Genomic DNA, 15,411 nt, shown 5'->3' with positions numbered 1-15,411 from the left:
TTATGACAGACCTACAGGTGCATTTAAAAAGATTTGGGGGGAAGAATAAAAATGTTTGAGCTGCACACCACACATTTTCTGTAACTAGTAGGATATACGTGATAATTCATACTTTTACAAGAATTTAATTTGGCAAAGTTTGATGGATGACCAGACTTACATGTGCAGCTGGTTTCCCCTAATTTTATTTAGATGCGCCTGTGGTTTGTTCTAGCAAGTTTGTTATTCAACTGTGAAATTCCCTGCTCAGCGCACATCTTGGTCAAAATTCTTTAATAACCTAATTTAAACTTGTATTATCTGATTTTCTGGCCACTTAAGAGCAGCACAGCGAGCTGTAAACACAAAGCTGTTATGGCTAAATGTTATCAAAGAGTTTCCTTGACAGTGAGCAACATTAGCATTCTTTGGAAGTTTTGTTTCTGTCCACCTGGTAAATGTAAGTCCATTAGTAACTCACCTTTTAGCTCTGTTTTAGTCTCCACTAACTTCTGACAAACTCTCTTTTAGCTGCTGACCCCGTTTTTCGTTTTGAAACTCTGGCGAGCATTTTAGTGTGGACGAGCAAAAACGGAGGACTTTAGAAACGATGACGCAGACACTCACGTTTGGCTCTCTGATTGGGTCTAAGTCATGCAAAGCAGAAACACAATGCTACTGACAGAGTTTTTGATCAGGTATTTTTATTAAAATATTTTGTACTGTGCAAATAACACTTATAGCCTACACTTGTACTGTGTATGTCGCCGTATTTACTTTGTGACAACTCCGAGTCTGTTTTACACAGCTGCTTTTAACAAGTTACATTCAGTAACAGTGCCAGCTCAGGTTTGGTCCATGCAAAATAAAATCTGGTGTGGTTCTTTGCCTGTATTTCTTTATTCTTTCGCCAAATCATATTCATGTTTACACTGGCATGCGCATGCCCAGTGTATGTGAACGGCCACTCGATGTGCGTTTTCAGTCGTTTTAAAGACGATCAAGTCTCGTACATCGCTAAAATGCTGGTGTGGATGGAGATCGTATTTGTTTTGAAACACTGTTTTTAAGATAGATGTAGTGTAGATGGGGCCTGAGTCTGAATTGAATAATGGGAGGGAGGGAGAATAGAACTGCTGTGGACAGGGAGGGTTTGTGATCCATAACAGGCTAAGTCCTCTTCCAAACCAGGTGTACTGGAACTCAATTATTTAGCACAGCAGGTCTGCCTCTACTATATGGTCTGTCACCCTGTTATGACAGGGATTTGCCGGAATGATGTGTCGTTATAGCAAACAAGGGCAGAATTATCCCGCGCGTTAGGACTATTCTTATAGGTGCCTTGTTAGAAATATGAGGATAGTTCGAGTCTTCCTCATCACTGTTGTTACTACTGTGCATCAGATTGGTTTAAAATAATCCCCGGGGTATTTCAGTGTCACCTCATGAACTCTATGGGGACAGTGTTTTATCAAACAGAGTTTATTAGATTTCTTTTACATAACAAAAGCAATTTGCTTTAAGCCGAGTGGTATTAAACTGCACAGGGGAGATTGTTGCTATTGAGGTGTGCATTGGTGAAGCTTTTGAATGTGAGCGTAGGGATCCTGCAGGTAGAAGACTAACAAAGAGGCATGAAAATAAACTAACTTAATGTATGAGAGGGACCTGCTTGGCACTAACATGCTGCAGAGAAGAAAGGAATAAAAATCAGCATGATTCACAATAACATGTGCTTTTCATCCGGTTGTCCTTTAAAACTAAGCAATATCTATTTGCAGCCGCTCATGCAAAAGTCACATATGTACACGAATCTTGAAGGCTTAGTCAAAGTCATTTTTCTTTCTCAGATTCATTTATCTGTGTAATTTTTAGAGGACTGATGGTAAAATGATCCTGTAATTCACACGAAAAAGTCAAAATTAGAGCAAAGTCTAACTTTTTTAAATGATGTTTTTTTTTTTACAGAAAAAAATAAAACAAAGTAAAATTACAGTTTTGTGTTTGTATTTATGCAGAAATATGCTGTATATATGTTTAGTTAATCATCTCACTTTCCTTGTGACCCCTTTATGGGATACTGACCCTCAGGTTGAGAACCACTGCTATAACTGCAACTAATGATTATTTTCATTATCAATTAATCTATAGATTATTTTTTCTGTTTTATCATTTAAAAAAAATAAGTGAAAAACAAGTTCCCAGAGCCTCAAAGGTGACATCTTCAAATAGCTTGAAGACCAACAGTCCAAAACCCAAAGATATTTAGTTTAATAAATCCTCACATTTGAGAAGCTGAAAACAGCAAATGTTGTGGTTTAATAATTGACATAAAACAGTTAATCAAATATCAAAATTGTTGTACATTACTTTTATGTCAAACAACTACTTTTTTCAGCACTAACACATTGAACCTGTGTTTTTATTTTAGGTGTGCTTAATATTTTGAAAGGATATATTTTTTCTTCCAGGTCATCATTTTTATTACCTAATCCTACTAACCTATTACAGTCACATTCACTTGGTTATTTATTTCTCTTTATTTGAATTCTTTGTGCCAGATACAAGCTTTTTGAGGGTGAGACTTCACTACATTGCTAGCATTTGCTATGGCTGCCTGATTTCATAAAAGAAGACATGAACCCTGCATGCTTTTAACCCTTAAACGACTGCCTTGGCTCTGCATTTTCATCATGTTTGACTTAATATTTACCTGAAATGTTGTCTATGAGATCAGAAATGCAGGCACGAAAGGAAAGACAGCATCATTTTCATTGTGTAATACTGCACCTGGAACATTGCAGTTATTTAAGGGTTAATCAGGTATCTCAAGTTATTGCTTGTGTGACAATAAATGCATGTTCTTTCTCAACAGAAAAAAACATTGGAAAATACCAACTATTGCACTTTTTTTCAACACTTAAGTTCCTCTTCTTTTGGAAATCTTAAAAAATGCATTTTCAGGAAAAGAAGAATGCAACTTTTATTTAAATATTTTTTTTCATGAAATACTGTAGATATCTTTCTTCACTCGACTGTCAATATTTGTAAGACATTAACATACATAATTTCTCCCTCTGTCTGATAGTCCTATCGAGTCCTGTCAGAACTTCTACAAAGACTTAACGTTGCAGATCGACATGGCGTTCAACGTGTTCTTCTTGCTGTACTTCGGCCTCCGTGTAAGGACAATTGAAGTTGCCTACATTAAAAACATTTACGGAAATAATTTGCACTCTTGTGTACCCTATAACTGTGATCTCATCTTTAACTCTTTATTTCCACAGTTTATTGCTGCCAATGACAAGCTGTGGTTCTGGTTGGAGGTGAACTCAGTGGTGGACTTCTTCACGGTCCCTCCGGTGTTTGTTTCGGTGTACCTGAACAGGAGCTGGCTCGGTAAGGATGCTCACACAGGCTGATTTAACAGAGCACAGGCAGTGTGCAGTTGCTCTTTGGGCTTGTGTTGAGGAGCCTGTGGTGCCACCCAGTGGATTTCACAGGTCTAGCAGTGGCCAGTGAACATACCAGATAATGTCAGCACGTCACTAAAGCTGCAATGTGGGAATGTCTTGGTATTTTGTGGTTATTTACGTGGGCACACCTTCAATATTAGCCATATAAGTTTGGTAGTTTTGTCATGTAATTAACTTCATTTTGGGACCTTGCATGATATGCATGACAAGTTCAAATCCTCACTATTACTGTGGAAATGAAAAACTCTACTTCACCAGAGCATGAAAACTGAAAAGCACGCTGACCCAAGCTTTACTTGTCTAATGCTTGTTTGCATGACAACTCTATCAAATATTGTATGGCTGTCATCTGGTGTGCCATTCAAACTTGCCTTAATGCAAGTTTATTTGAATAGAAATGTAATTTTCTATTGGTTCCATGTGTTTGGCCATGTGTTGTGGGAAGTCGGCATTGTGCTGCAGGTGTCATTCACTTGCCTTTCACTTGTCCAGCAGAGCTTTCCAGCATCACCTCCAATAACACTCGAATTAAATCATGCGGTGATTGAAAAGTACACAAATGGATAAAAAAAGTAATAAGCTTTGCTTGGTGCTCGAGCGATAGAATAGAAGTCAATCTGCTAAATGTGTGAAGCTCATCACTCGGAGAGGTCTGTGAGGAATTAGAGGATTAAGGGGGATCTTTGTTTTTTGTTTTTTCTGCATTAGAGGTTTTTATAGCTGCTTTTTCGTCAGCTGAGAAACAAACCTGCAGTGCAGTCAACACTAGCACCTCTCTCAGCAATGAACACGCTCTACATTAGAGTCAGTATGACAGCTTGAATAGGTGCAGTTGCATAATGTGCCTGTGTGTTTTCCCTGGACTAATGCACTGTGACTTCTGGTGTGAAAACGATAAAAGTAGAACAAGCTAGTGCTGGCTGCTAAGGCCATCTAGTGGACATGTGAGAGTATGGCTGGGATTTGAGGTGATGAACCTTTCTTTCACAGAATTCTCATGATTTCATCATGCATGTTGTAGTTTTGGACAGTATAGTATAGTGTCCTTCATCATTGTTAGTTGCATTATACTGATTATACTATAGTGCTTATATTCAATCTTAAATTAATTGTTTTTTTTATTATTTTATCTCCAACTCACTGCCCTCAGATTTGTAATTAGGTCATCTGTGATACGTTTTCTTGTGGCTACTTTATGTGCCAAATTTCAAAATGTGTGCTTTTTTGTTTTTTTAATCACTTGCATGCATTGCTTTTATTCACTCCAAAATGACCTGTAGGAGCATTTTCTCCAAAACAACATATATGACCGTTCTGTTCCCCATTGCAACACAAGGATGTTAACCCTCAGCTGCAGGGTTAACCGGTCGACTTGCATACAATAATGGTTTAGACGTGATGTTTAAGGTTAGGGTAAGGGGCTTCGGGGGACTGTCAATGCCTTTAACAGTGACATATTTGGTGGTGGCTAGGGCTGAAACGATTCAACAATTAAATTGATTACTAAAAAGCATTGACGCAATGCTACATCGATGGTTCTTTGCATCAATGGTTCGTTTAATCCATAAAACTATATAGCACACTATCCAACGAAGGTTAAAATCAAGGGCAACTGGACTTGGTTGAAGATACTGGAAGACGTTTCGTCCCTCATCCAAAGGACTTCTTCAGTTCTGACTGACTGGCAGGGAAACTCAGCTATTTAACCTCAGTGGGGTCGATACCGCTGGTTCGTTAGTGTTCCTTGTTGCTGTGACGACAGTCGTTACAGTCGTTAAGACTACCTGTGGCCAAGACTGAACGACCATCGTTGGTATCTTCACCTGAGGCCAATAGGTTACGTTTGTTGAGTTTCCTGGGAAGTGATGAAACAAGGAACACTAACGAACCAGCGGTATCGATGACCCGGGCCAACGACCCCACTGAGGTTAAATAGCTGAGTTTCCCTGCCAGTCAGTCAGAACTGAAGAAGTCCTTTGGATGAGGGACGAAACGTCTTCCAGTATCTCCAACCGAGTCCAGTTGCCCTTGATTTTAACCTTTGTTGGATAACTATGACCTGGATGACTGAGAATCTTCATAGGCATATATAGCACACTGATTCGCACGGTGGCAATGGCGCATTAAGACACATGCCTCTGGTGTGGGAGACCCGGGTTTAATTCCCATTAAGCAAAACACACATCTAGTTACTCCAGAGGCGTGCGACCTCTGACATATAGCAGTTGTAAGTTGCTTTGGATAAAAGCGTCAGCTGAAATGAGTAATTATAGTTAGCTAAAGGTACCTAATGCTACAAAAAACTGCGAGGCTACATGAAACGCTACCTAAAACACTAAAAAAAACTACAAATCCCCAAAAAACACACATTGCTAACACTGGCTAGCTAACGCTAATAATACTACAAAAAAACAAAAACTGATGTTGGCTTTTGGTTTCACGCGGGAACTGATCTCCGGTCTCCTCGGTGAAGGCTGTCCACCCTACCTACTGCCTTTCACTTTCACATGCACTTTGTCACACGGCTGCAAGAGGCCACTCATAATGTAAAATTTGGACGTATTAACCCCTTTAACTATCGATGTATGTTTTCTTTTTCTGGGTGAGGACGGGCTGCTTTTATTTCTTTTCTGCTAAAGCCCATCCTTCACTTCAGATACCATGCTGTAGTTTGAAAGCAAAATCACAAAGTATTCCCCCAGACCCCTCCTCTCCTGCAGTCACATACTGAACAAATGATAACAGCAATATAAATTGACCATGACACCAATGTGTATAGGTGCTGGTCATATAATTAGAATATCATCAAAAAGTTGATGATTTATTTCAGTAATTCCATTCAAAAAGTGAAACTTGGATATTATATTCATTCATTACACACAGACTGATATATTTCAAATGTTTATTTCATTTAATTGTGATGATTAAAACTGACAACTAATGAAAATCCCAAATTCAGTATCTCCAAAAATTTGAATATTACTTAAGACCAATTTTTTGAAATGTTGGCCAACTGAAAAGTATGAACATGAAAAGTATGAGCATGTACAGCACTCAATACTTAGTTGGGGCTCCTTTTGCCTGAATTACTGCAGCAATGCGGCGTGGCATGGAGTCGATCAGTCTGTGGCACTGCTCAGGTGTTATGAGAGCCCAGGTTGCTCTGATAGTGGCCTTCAGCTCTTCTGCACTGTTGGGTCTGGCGTATCGCATCTTCCTCTTCACAATACCCCATAGATTTTCTATAGGGTTAAGGTCAGGCGAGTTTGCTGGCCAATTAAGAACAGGGATACCATGGTCCTTAAACCAGGTACTGGTAGCTTTGGCACTGTGTGCAGGTGCCAAGTCCTGTTGGAAAATGAAATCTGCATCTCCATAAAGTTGGTCAGCAGCAGGAAGCATGAAGTGCTCTAAAATTTCCTGGTAGACAGCTGCGTTGACCTTGTACCTCAGAAAACACAGTGGACCAACACCAGCAGCAGTCCAGTCCTTTTTGTCTTTAGCCCAGGCGAGACGCTTCTGACGCTGTGTCTTGTTCAAGAGTGGCTTGACACAAGGAATGCGACAGCTGAAACCCATGTCTTGCATACGTCTGTGCGTGGTGGTTCTTGAAGCACTGACTCCAGCTGCAGTCCACTCTTTGTGAATCTCCTCCACATTTTTGAATGGGTTTTGTTTCACAATCCTCTCCAGGGTGCGGTTATCCCTATTGCTTGTACACTTTTTTCTGCCACATCTTTTCTTTCCCTTCGCCTCTCTATTAATGTGCTTGGACACAGAGCTCTGTGAACAGCCAGCCTCTTTAGCAATGACATTTTGTGTCTTGCCCTCCTTGTGCAAGGTGTCAATGGTCGTCTTATGGACAGCTGACAAGTCAGCAGTCTTCCCCATGATTGTGTAGCCTACAGAACTAGACTGAGAGACCATTTAAAGGCCTTTGCAGGTGTTTTGAGTTAATTAGCTGATTAGAGTGTAGCACCAGGTGTCTTCAATATTGAACCTTTTCACAATATTCTAATTTTCTGAGATACTGATTTTGGGGTTTTCATTAGTTGTCAGTTATAATCATCTAAATTAACAGGAATAAACTCTTGAAATATATCAGTCTGTGTGGAATGAATGTATACATTATACAAGTTTCACTTTTTGAATGGAATTACTGAAAGAAATCAACTTTTTGATGATATTCTAATTATATGACCAGCACCTGTATGTGTTGTTTGCTGAAAAAGTTGTCACAGATATGATATGATGGAGGATGGAGTTCACTCAAAATAATCTACCCACCCATCAGTTATTTTAGTATCAGTAACAGTATGATTTTTAGAAACCTACCTCTAAAATCTAAATCTTGCTCTTAAAGTGGTAGCCTGTGAGATTTGTTTTTAAATCTTGTTGTTAAGTTAAGTGCTAATTATTGTTTTGGCTGCATTTTCCAACATTACTTAGTCAAACAGTGTGTGCATCACTGCAACCCTGCTGTTACTGTACCATCCTGTTGTTCTGTTGTTACCGTTTGGGTAGGTGTTGCTCTTTTTGTTGTCTGCTGTGCCACGCATTGCCTCTCACTGCTCATGTAAACTGTTTACTGAATTTCACACAAACCGAAATGCAACAGTTCCTGTCAGACTCCGAACAGCAAATATACAAGCATGCATGCACATAGCTGACCAAATACAGGCTGACTTTTGTATTGTATAAACATCTGTACCCAACTTACTGATTAAAAAAGATTTTTGTGATTCAAATTAATGTGAAGCATGAAAAACATACTGACAATTCCTGTCGTTTGTAGAGCTGATTCCATGGAAAAAGACATAATCTCCATCAATATGGTCAGTGAGCAATTGGTTATATAGGATTAGTGACTGATTTACTATTTTTTTGTTAAACTGAGGTTAAACAGGTGGGGAGGTCATAACCAGCTCAGCATCATCCGGTCGCAGCTGTCACACTCTCTCTTCTGATCAAAACTCCGTATTCCAACTGGGCGCTCCGCCAATCTGCCAATCCTCCAGTCTGAACATTTTGACACAAATATGCACATTGCATGCCCTAATAGTCTCTCACACTAACGTGCTCATTGACGCATGGCAAGCAGTACATTTGTTGCTGTAAGTGAAAACAATCCAGTGCAACTCTACCAAATATTATAAGGTACACATAACATTACTCTTCAATTTAAGATATCCATGTCTTGGTGGCAGTCACATTTTGCAGCTGGATGAATAATGGAAAAGGAAACAGTTTTTTTGTCAGCTCTAGGTTGTGCCAGCAATTCACTGAAACCATTACCTAAATGGAAATGTTCCAGTTAGGTACTGGTTCAAACAATTTTCCCTGTAATTAATTAACATTTCATAGGCATCTCCATAAGCCTTCAGATGAATTTACAGTCACATATCAGTTAATATGTCCTACTTATCCTGTGAAGTAAAGCACTAAAATTCTGAGACACGAGATTATGTTTATTTTTTCATACTTTCAATCAATCTAAGGAGGAAAAAAAATACTTTTGGTTGAATTACTTTCAGTTTATAGACTTTTGAGAAGAAGTTTGCAAGCATAATTTAAAATGGCGAGGTTTTGGAGCCACTACTCTAAAGAACATGTAAACTCCTCATTGTTGGTACTGAAATGATTTAGGGCATACATGGTATTTTGCTGACAACAACAGTGACACATATTTCAAAATTTATTTCACATTTCAGATTAAATGGACTTTGCAGACTTAGATTTCTGTCAGCTGCTGTACTTCCTCGCCACGCAGTGACATTTTTATGCTGCGCATTTAGTTTTAACAACAACAATAGCAGTTATTACATCAGTTGTGATTAATTTAGGGATTATTGTAGAATCACTAAATCCATAAAAAAGCACAATTATTGCCAAAGCTTCTTTTTTTTCCATGCACAGCTTTACATGACTTGTTTTCTGCTTTTAACAAGACAAACACTGGTTATGCCCAAGATTAGAGAATGGAATACGGTTTGTCAAGAGCAGTTGCAGGGTTATAGGGATGAGATGTAGGTTACATTGTGAAGCCCAACAGCTGAATGACAGACTCGCTGTCTGGCCTCTTCCTTTTCCTGGATGAATCCTAAAGGAGCTTACAGTCTAATATCCTGATGGGAAAAGGGTTTGCTTTAAGCTTGCGGAACACGCCTCATCACAACGAGGATACTAGGAAGGTCTGAGGTTAAAAAACAAGAGTCCTTTTTGACGCTAACCTGTTGGCTGCTACTATCATGAATGCACCTGATCACTTTTTCTGTCTCTTTTTGGAGAAGGATTAAATTTTTTCTACATGATGTCTTTCATGGGGAACGCAGAATAGCTTAGACGTGGACGTGAAGCAGATTTTGGACTTGACATTTTTTGCCTACCAACAGTAATTTCAAGACATGATTCCCACTAAGATGTTAGTGTACAGGGGGCCCGATGGAGGCACACACACTCAGACGGTTTCTAACACTAGAAGGCGCAAGAAATCGACTGGGGAGCTCTTCCAGAATGGCTACAGGGTCAGGATGGGCCACGGGCAAGTCAGCGAGAAAGAAGACCAGGACAGTATCTGGTACAGCCTCGGTGCATGCTTCCATGTAATCTCATACTGGGGTAAGAACTGTAGGACGTGGGAACGAGGGGAATCTCCATTAAAGCTGAAGGCTGGCGCGCCCAGTAGTTTTTGGACTCTGTGTGTCAGCTGGAGCAGGTTCAGGTTTAGGATTTGCTCTGTATTATGCTCCCCATCTGGCAAACACTCATTTGAAATGAGAAATGAGCTTTGGCAAGGCACACCGCGGTCCACGTCATTTTATAAAAGATTATTTATATTCTTCTAGCTGAATGATTGCCTGTAACATCTTTGATTTGTGTCGTTTGGCATTCAAACAAATCTGTGTCAGCCCGGTTAATGCATGCAGAGATGGATTTTACTTGATTGCTCACTCTTGGCTGGGGTGGCTTTTAATTGTTTATGCAGCACCGACACTGCAGTGGATTCTGCTTTTTCTCAAACTGAGTTGGATCGATGAATCATTTGGCTTTTAAACTCAGGTGGGAGGTTCCTTTAGCTGGTAGTTTACTGCAATGCACTTAAATCACGAAATTCAAACAGTAAAATATGTGTTACTTTGTTTTATCGGATGTGCTTTTGTAGGAGACTGGTTTCTGTGTTGATCATCTGTCTTTGGACAGAAAGAGCAGTAAACTGGTTCCAATGACTCTGTGATAATGTATGGATGTGGCTTACATGATTATATGAAACAGTCAGTCAGTAATCACGTGCAGCAGCTCAGGCTGGTTTCACTGCTGATTCTGTTGGTGTTATGCCATCCTTGAACTCTTGGCAAAAGGCACAGGCAAAATTTTTTTCTTCCCATAAATACCTTCAAATTTAGGATTTGACGTCACGTCTGTTTACTCAATCAATGTGGCGTGACAGTGTCCACCTGTCTTTACTCTAATCCAGTTTTTTTTTATCCAGCAGGATGGAAACATGTATCGTGTAGATGTCGGTGCTTTGCGAGGCTGCTGAGTTTAAAACAGAGTTATGTGAGTTGGTGAAGAGATAGATATCTGGGATGATGAGCTTGATTTAATTTTTTCCTCACATATTTCAAAAAGTTTCTTCTCTGATACAGTAAGGCTTAGTATCGCTTCAGCCGGAGTTTATTTTTTTATGAATATGAGTCCAACTAAGTTGATAAACATGGATGAAAGTATGAAAGGTACCATGTTCTTGTTAAACTACAGTCAATTGTTATTGATGTTTTTTCATTTGTTATTAATCATCTCTGGTAATTTGCTTATGGTCTTTTTTTCTCACAGGCTTGAGATTTTTAAGGGCCTTAAGGTTGATACAGTTCTCAGAAATTTTACAGTTTTTGAATATACTAAAGACAAGGTAAGTGTATTCGTATTTTGTCTCACTTTTTGTCAATGTAGTAGGCTGTGATGTTTTTTCACCTGTTTATGTGTGAACATTGCATGTAGAGTGATTTATTTTGTAGCTATAAGCATGAATATGGTTTTATTTTGAAGGGGAGCTTTTTTTAAATGTTTTGTTTGAAGCAAAACTAGCACGAGCACATGCTTTCATTTAATTTGATAAACATTAATATCAAGTTAATATTAAGTTAACTCCACAGGGCTGCAGTTAGTAATGTGCTGTATTATGCACAGTGGGTACACTACTACAAAACAGGTTTCTGTTAGTCTATGTGCTGCTTAGAATTAAAGCTTTTTGCACAGATGTCATGTCAGTAGGAGCTTATAGTTGCAACAAAATGCTTTAGAATAATCTCCACACTCATTCACTCAGATGAAGGTCAAGACAGAACACACAATGTAGAAGAAGAACAGAGGTCATGCAGGGACTTTTACACAACAAGACACATAATGTATTATTTAAAGATCGCCGCACCTGTAAGCCCTACATCCATAGTGAGGAAGGCCTTTGCTAAAAAAAATGCATGTGTTGATATTTACATTATTTATTTGTTTTAATTGCATGTAATGAAAATATATTTGTTTGTGTTAACTGAATGGAAATTTAGTGCGAACCTGTGGTCATGCATGTTTAAATAATTAATAAAGCCATTTGTTACTATATCTTTTTTTATTATTCAATGTAAGCTCTTTAATTCCATTCATATTTCAACTGAATTAAATGCAGTGGCTTTAAGGACTACAGAATTTGTGCATGTTATTATGCTTTTGTCGAATCGCACTCAGAGTTAATAGATCAGTAATTCAGTATATAATTTTTATTAGTTCGTCTGTGTCGCTCCTTTGCACAATAGTACCACTCTCTTACATTATGACGCAATATGAGAGCTGAATAATGCATTTCAGAGCATGTATCTTCCAATCCAGCCAGTGTAATAACTAATCCTTAATAACTCAAACTTTGTTGTCTGGCTTTTTTTTAAATAGCAACTCAATAAAGCTGGTGAACCTTTGTTCAATCTTCATAAGCACATGGCTAACTGCAGCAGGCTTCATTCATTTGGTAAGTTAGTGGGAGGCGTTTAAGTTGAGGTGAAAGCATGTTGGTATAGCAACATTATTAGTACATACTGTGATTGTTGTAAAAATTTCCACCTCTGTTCCAGGTGGAAAACTCAGGGGATCCTTGGGAAAACTTCCAAAATTCCCAGGCACTTTCTTACTGGGAATGTGTCTACTTACTCATGGTTACTATGTCCACTGTTGGCTATGGAGACGTTTATGCAAAAACCACCCTGGGCCGCCTGTTTATGGTCTTCTTCATCCTTGGTGGTTTGGTAAAAATCCCTATTACTTATTCCTGCTTAAAATCCTCCATGCAACCAATCATCACACCCCGCCAGGTATTAACAAACGCCAGGACGCGCTCAACTCAGGACGCCCTTCACCTGTTGTTTACACTGAGGTGTAATGCATGTCATGTATTGTACGTGTGATCTACAGTATTGCAGCATTTCTTCAGGTAAAATGCTGAAGTCCTGTTATTTATAAATTCCTATATAATGTAGAATATTTGAGAACTTTTGTGACTGTTATTAACTGTAAAAGTACCAGGGTTTCAGGTGGTTCCACCCTCCCACCTCCCCTCCCTCTTTCCAACAAACACAATGAGACCGGGATCATTTATTATAGCCCAGCTCGATGGATGTAGCGACATTATCTCAGTTTCTGCACAAATATTCTGAGAATGAAAAGGGAATGAAAATGAAAATCATAATAATATTAAATCCTATATCCCACAGAAAGCTACTTTTTTTGCTACAGACCTGAGTTACCTGTTAAAGAAAGTAGCCAAAGATCATTTAGAGGACGCTGTTATTCAGGATTGGATTAAACAGTACAGTGACATACTGTAATATAGTAAAAGAGTTAAGTATAAAAGAGGTTTAGGTGACATGTATATGTCCTTGAAAAGCTTAAATGAAATCAAAATACATTTGCAATCCAAAACATTCTTGAATTATCAGACTCAAATTAATCTTACATTATCTTTGGGGCAAGGACAGATTGAACTCTTTAAATCTGACAGTCAGTACAATGTCATGGTGTGTAATCAAACATTGCTCAAACCCACAGTGTTACATTTAAAATCTGAGTGGAGAGATACTAAATATGTCAGCCTAAATTTAGGGGGAACTGTGTTTAAAAGGAAGATAAAGACATGACTATTTCCATCTGATGGAACAATGCATCTCTAAATCATCTGGAGTCTTGGGTTTGATTATGTCACTCACTGTAAACATACATCTTAAATGAAGAGCTGAATGATACAAAATATAGGTGATGCTGTCAGAACTCTTGGAATAAGATGATGTTTCCAAACTTAGAGGCTTAAAGGGGAAATTAATGGAAAATGGATGTTCAAGGGTTAAATGTACTTTTTTGTTAATGTTTTATTAGTACAGATTATTTTATTTTCATGATGGGTTTTGCAAATCTTCTATAATACCTTCTAAATGAACTAAAACAGGATAATCCTTTGCTCAGAAACTCGTACGCAACAAGCAAACACTTACACATGTGTCAGTTGGTAAAATTTTACATTATCTATGAAAACATGCTAATTATAACTATAATGAAAAGATGCAAGTGTTTATATTGCTCTCTTGTAAGATCTGTGAAACAACAATTCTTAGTTTATAAAATAGCAATAACAAACCAATATATTGTGGCATTTTGAATTAAAGTCCTCAAACTGTCACATAAATAGGGGTCAGCTGAGTTATTCACGTCTCTGTGCAGTAGAATCTCCAAGTTAAGTTAATGTCTGCCATCCATTTGGCTGCGCTACCCAAATAAACCCGTCATGTGTGTTTGTTGGACGAAACATGGCACATAAGGCTTTTTCTTAAGTTTTCTAATTTTTTATTTTTCTATCACAGATTGACATACCACTCATCAGCTGTCATTTTTCTCCTTTACTCTTCCAATATCCGTAAATATTGGCCTTATAATTTCCTATTTCATTTTCATACTACTTCTTGATGGAATGTAACTGAGATATAACTTCAGGCTGCATTCAGTCAATATTGACTAATATGAATAAAGTGCAACTTTTTTATTTTCTTTCTCCTTTTTTCCTGTTAACAAATTAATATTAATACAACTCCTGCACTTACAGTAGTGTTAGTCTTTATTTATTACTTTAAAGTAAAAATAGAGGACCTGCTCTTCTTTGCCTTTCTTTTTTTTAGTCTCTTCTTCTGTCTCCTATCTTCTCCTTAGGCCATGTTTGCGAGCTACGTCCCTGAAATCATAGAGTTAATAGGAAACCGCAAGAAATATGGTGGTTCCTATAGTGCTGTTAATGGGAGAAAGTAAGTATTCAAGGAGGCTCTACTGCCTCCAACGCAGTAGAACCTTCTTTGCATGCCCTTTTCTTTTTCTTTTTCATGCATGTAGGCCATGTTTGCTCGCTACGTGCCAGAAATTGCTGCTCTCATCCTTAATCGGAAGAAATATGGAGGGAGTTATAACTCGACCAGAGGCAGAAAGTAAGTCAAACAAATTAAAAAATCAGCAAACATTTAATGGTGTGGTTGTGTGTGACTCAAGTGGCCCTCTCATAAAGAGGTGACATACCCTGATTTTTGCTTAAATATACATCATGAAACTGTAATTTGAGATGTAATGATCTCAATTAGCACTAAAGTCACACTGTGACTGAAGAACTTGGCCATGATAATTTTGTGTAGAGTTTATTGTACTGTATGCTGCTTTTAAGCTGTCATCGCTGCTTGTCATGAATGAACGTCTGCTTTTACACTGCAAAAAAATCCCTGTCTCAACAAGTGATTTTTGTTTGTTATTGAGTCCTAAAAGTCTTATTTTCTTAAAAAATATGTTGAAGAAAAATGATACAGACATAGGGAAATTCTTTCTAAAAACTCAACTCTTATTGAAAGTATCTTGAAGTGACCTTACTGCCAGACAGATTAAAAAA

The 15,411-nt window shown here is 38.2% G+C and overlaps 1 protein-coding gene across 10 annotated transcripts in view; it reads left to right on the top strand.

The window, feature by feature from the left end:
• The window catches only part of LOC119916055 (calcium-activated potassium channel subunit alpha-1), a 105,809-nt gene that overhangs the window by 52,619 nt on the left and 37,779 nt on the right, over window positions 1-15,411 (top strand). For 8 of the 10 annotated variants that reach the window (XM_038735916.1, XM_038735924.1, XM_038735922.1 and 5 more), the window contains exons 4-9: window positions 3,068-3,161; window positions 3,267-3,378; window positions 11,289-11,364; window positions 12,396-12,471; window positions 12,575-12,745; window positions 14,694-14,785. In XM_038735916.1, the coding sequence (XP_038591844.1) occupies window positions 3,068-3,161; window positions 3,267-3,378; window positions 11,289-11,364; window positions 12,396-12,471; window positions 12,575-12,745; window positions 14,694-14,785 (621 nt within the window). Of the gene's footprint in view, window positions 1-3,067; window positions 3,162-3,266; window positions 3,379-11,288; window positions 11,365-12,395; window positions 12,472-12,574; window positions 12,746-14,693; window positions 14,786-14,870; window positions 14,963-15,411 lie in introns of all 10 variants that reach the window. The other 2 variants (XM_038735917.1, XM_038735923.1) reach the window with 1 other exon arrangement.

This window comes from Micropterus salmoides, unplaced genomic scaffold (genome assembly GCF_014851395.1).
Source record: "Micropterus salmoides isolate LMB-PRFRI ecotype aquatic unplaced genomic scaffold, ASM1485139v1 Ms_hic_scaffold_21, whole genome shotgun sequence".
In the NCBI taxonomy this organism is placed as follows: domain Eukaryota; kingdom Metazoa; phylum Chordata; class Actinopteri; order Centrarchiformes; family Centrarchidae; genus Micropterus; species Micropterus salmoides.
This window is presented reverse-complemented; position numbering and strand designations above follow the sequence as displayed.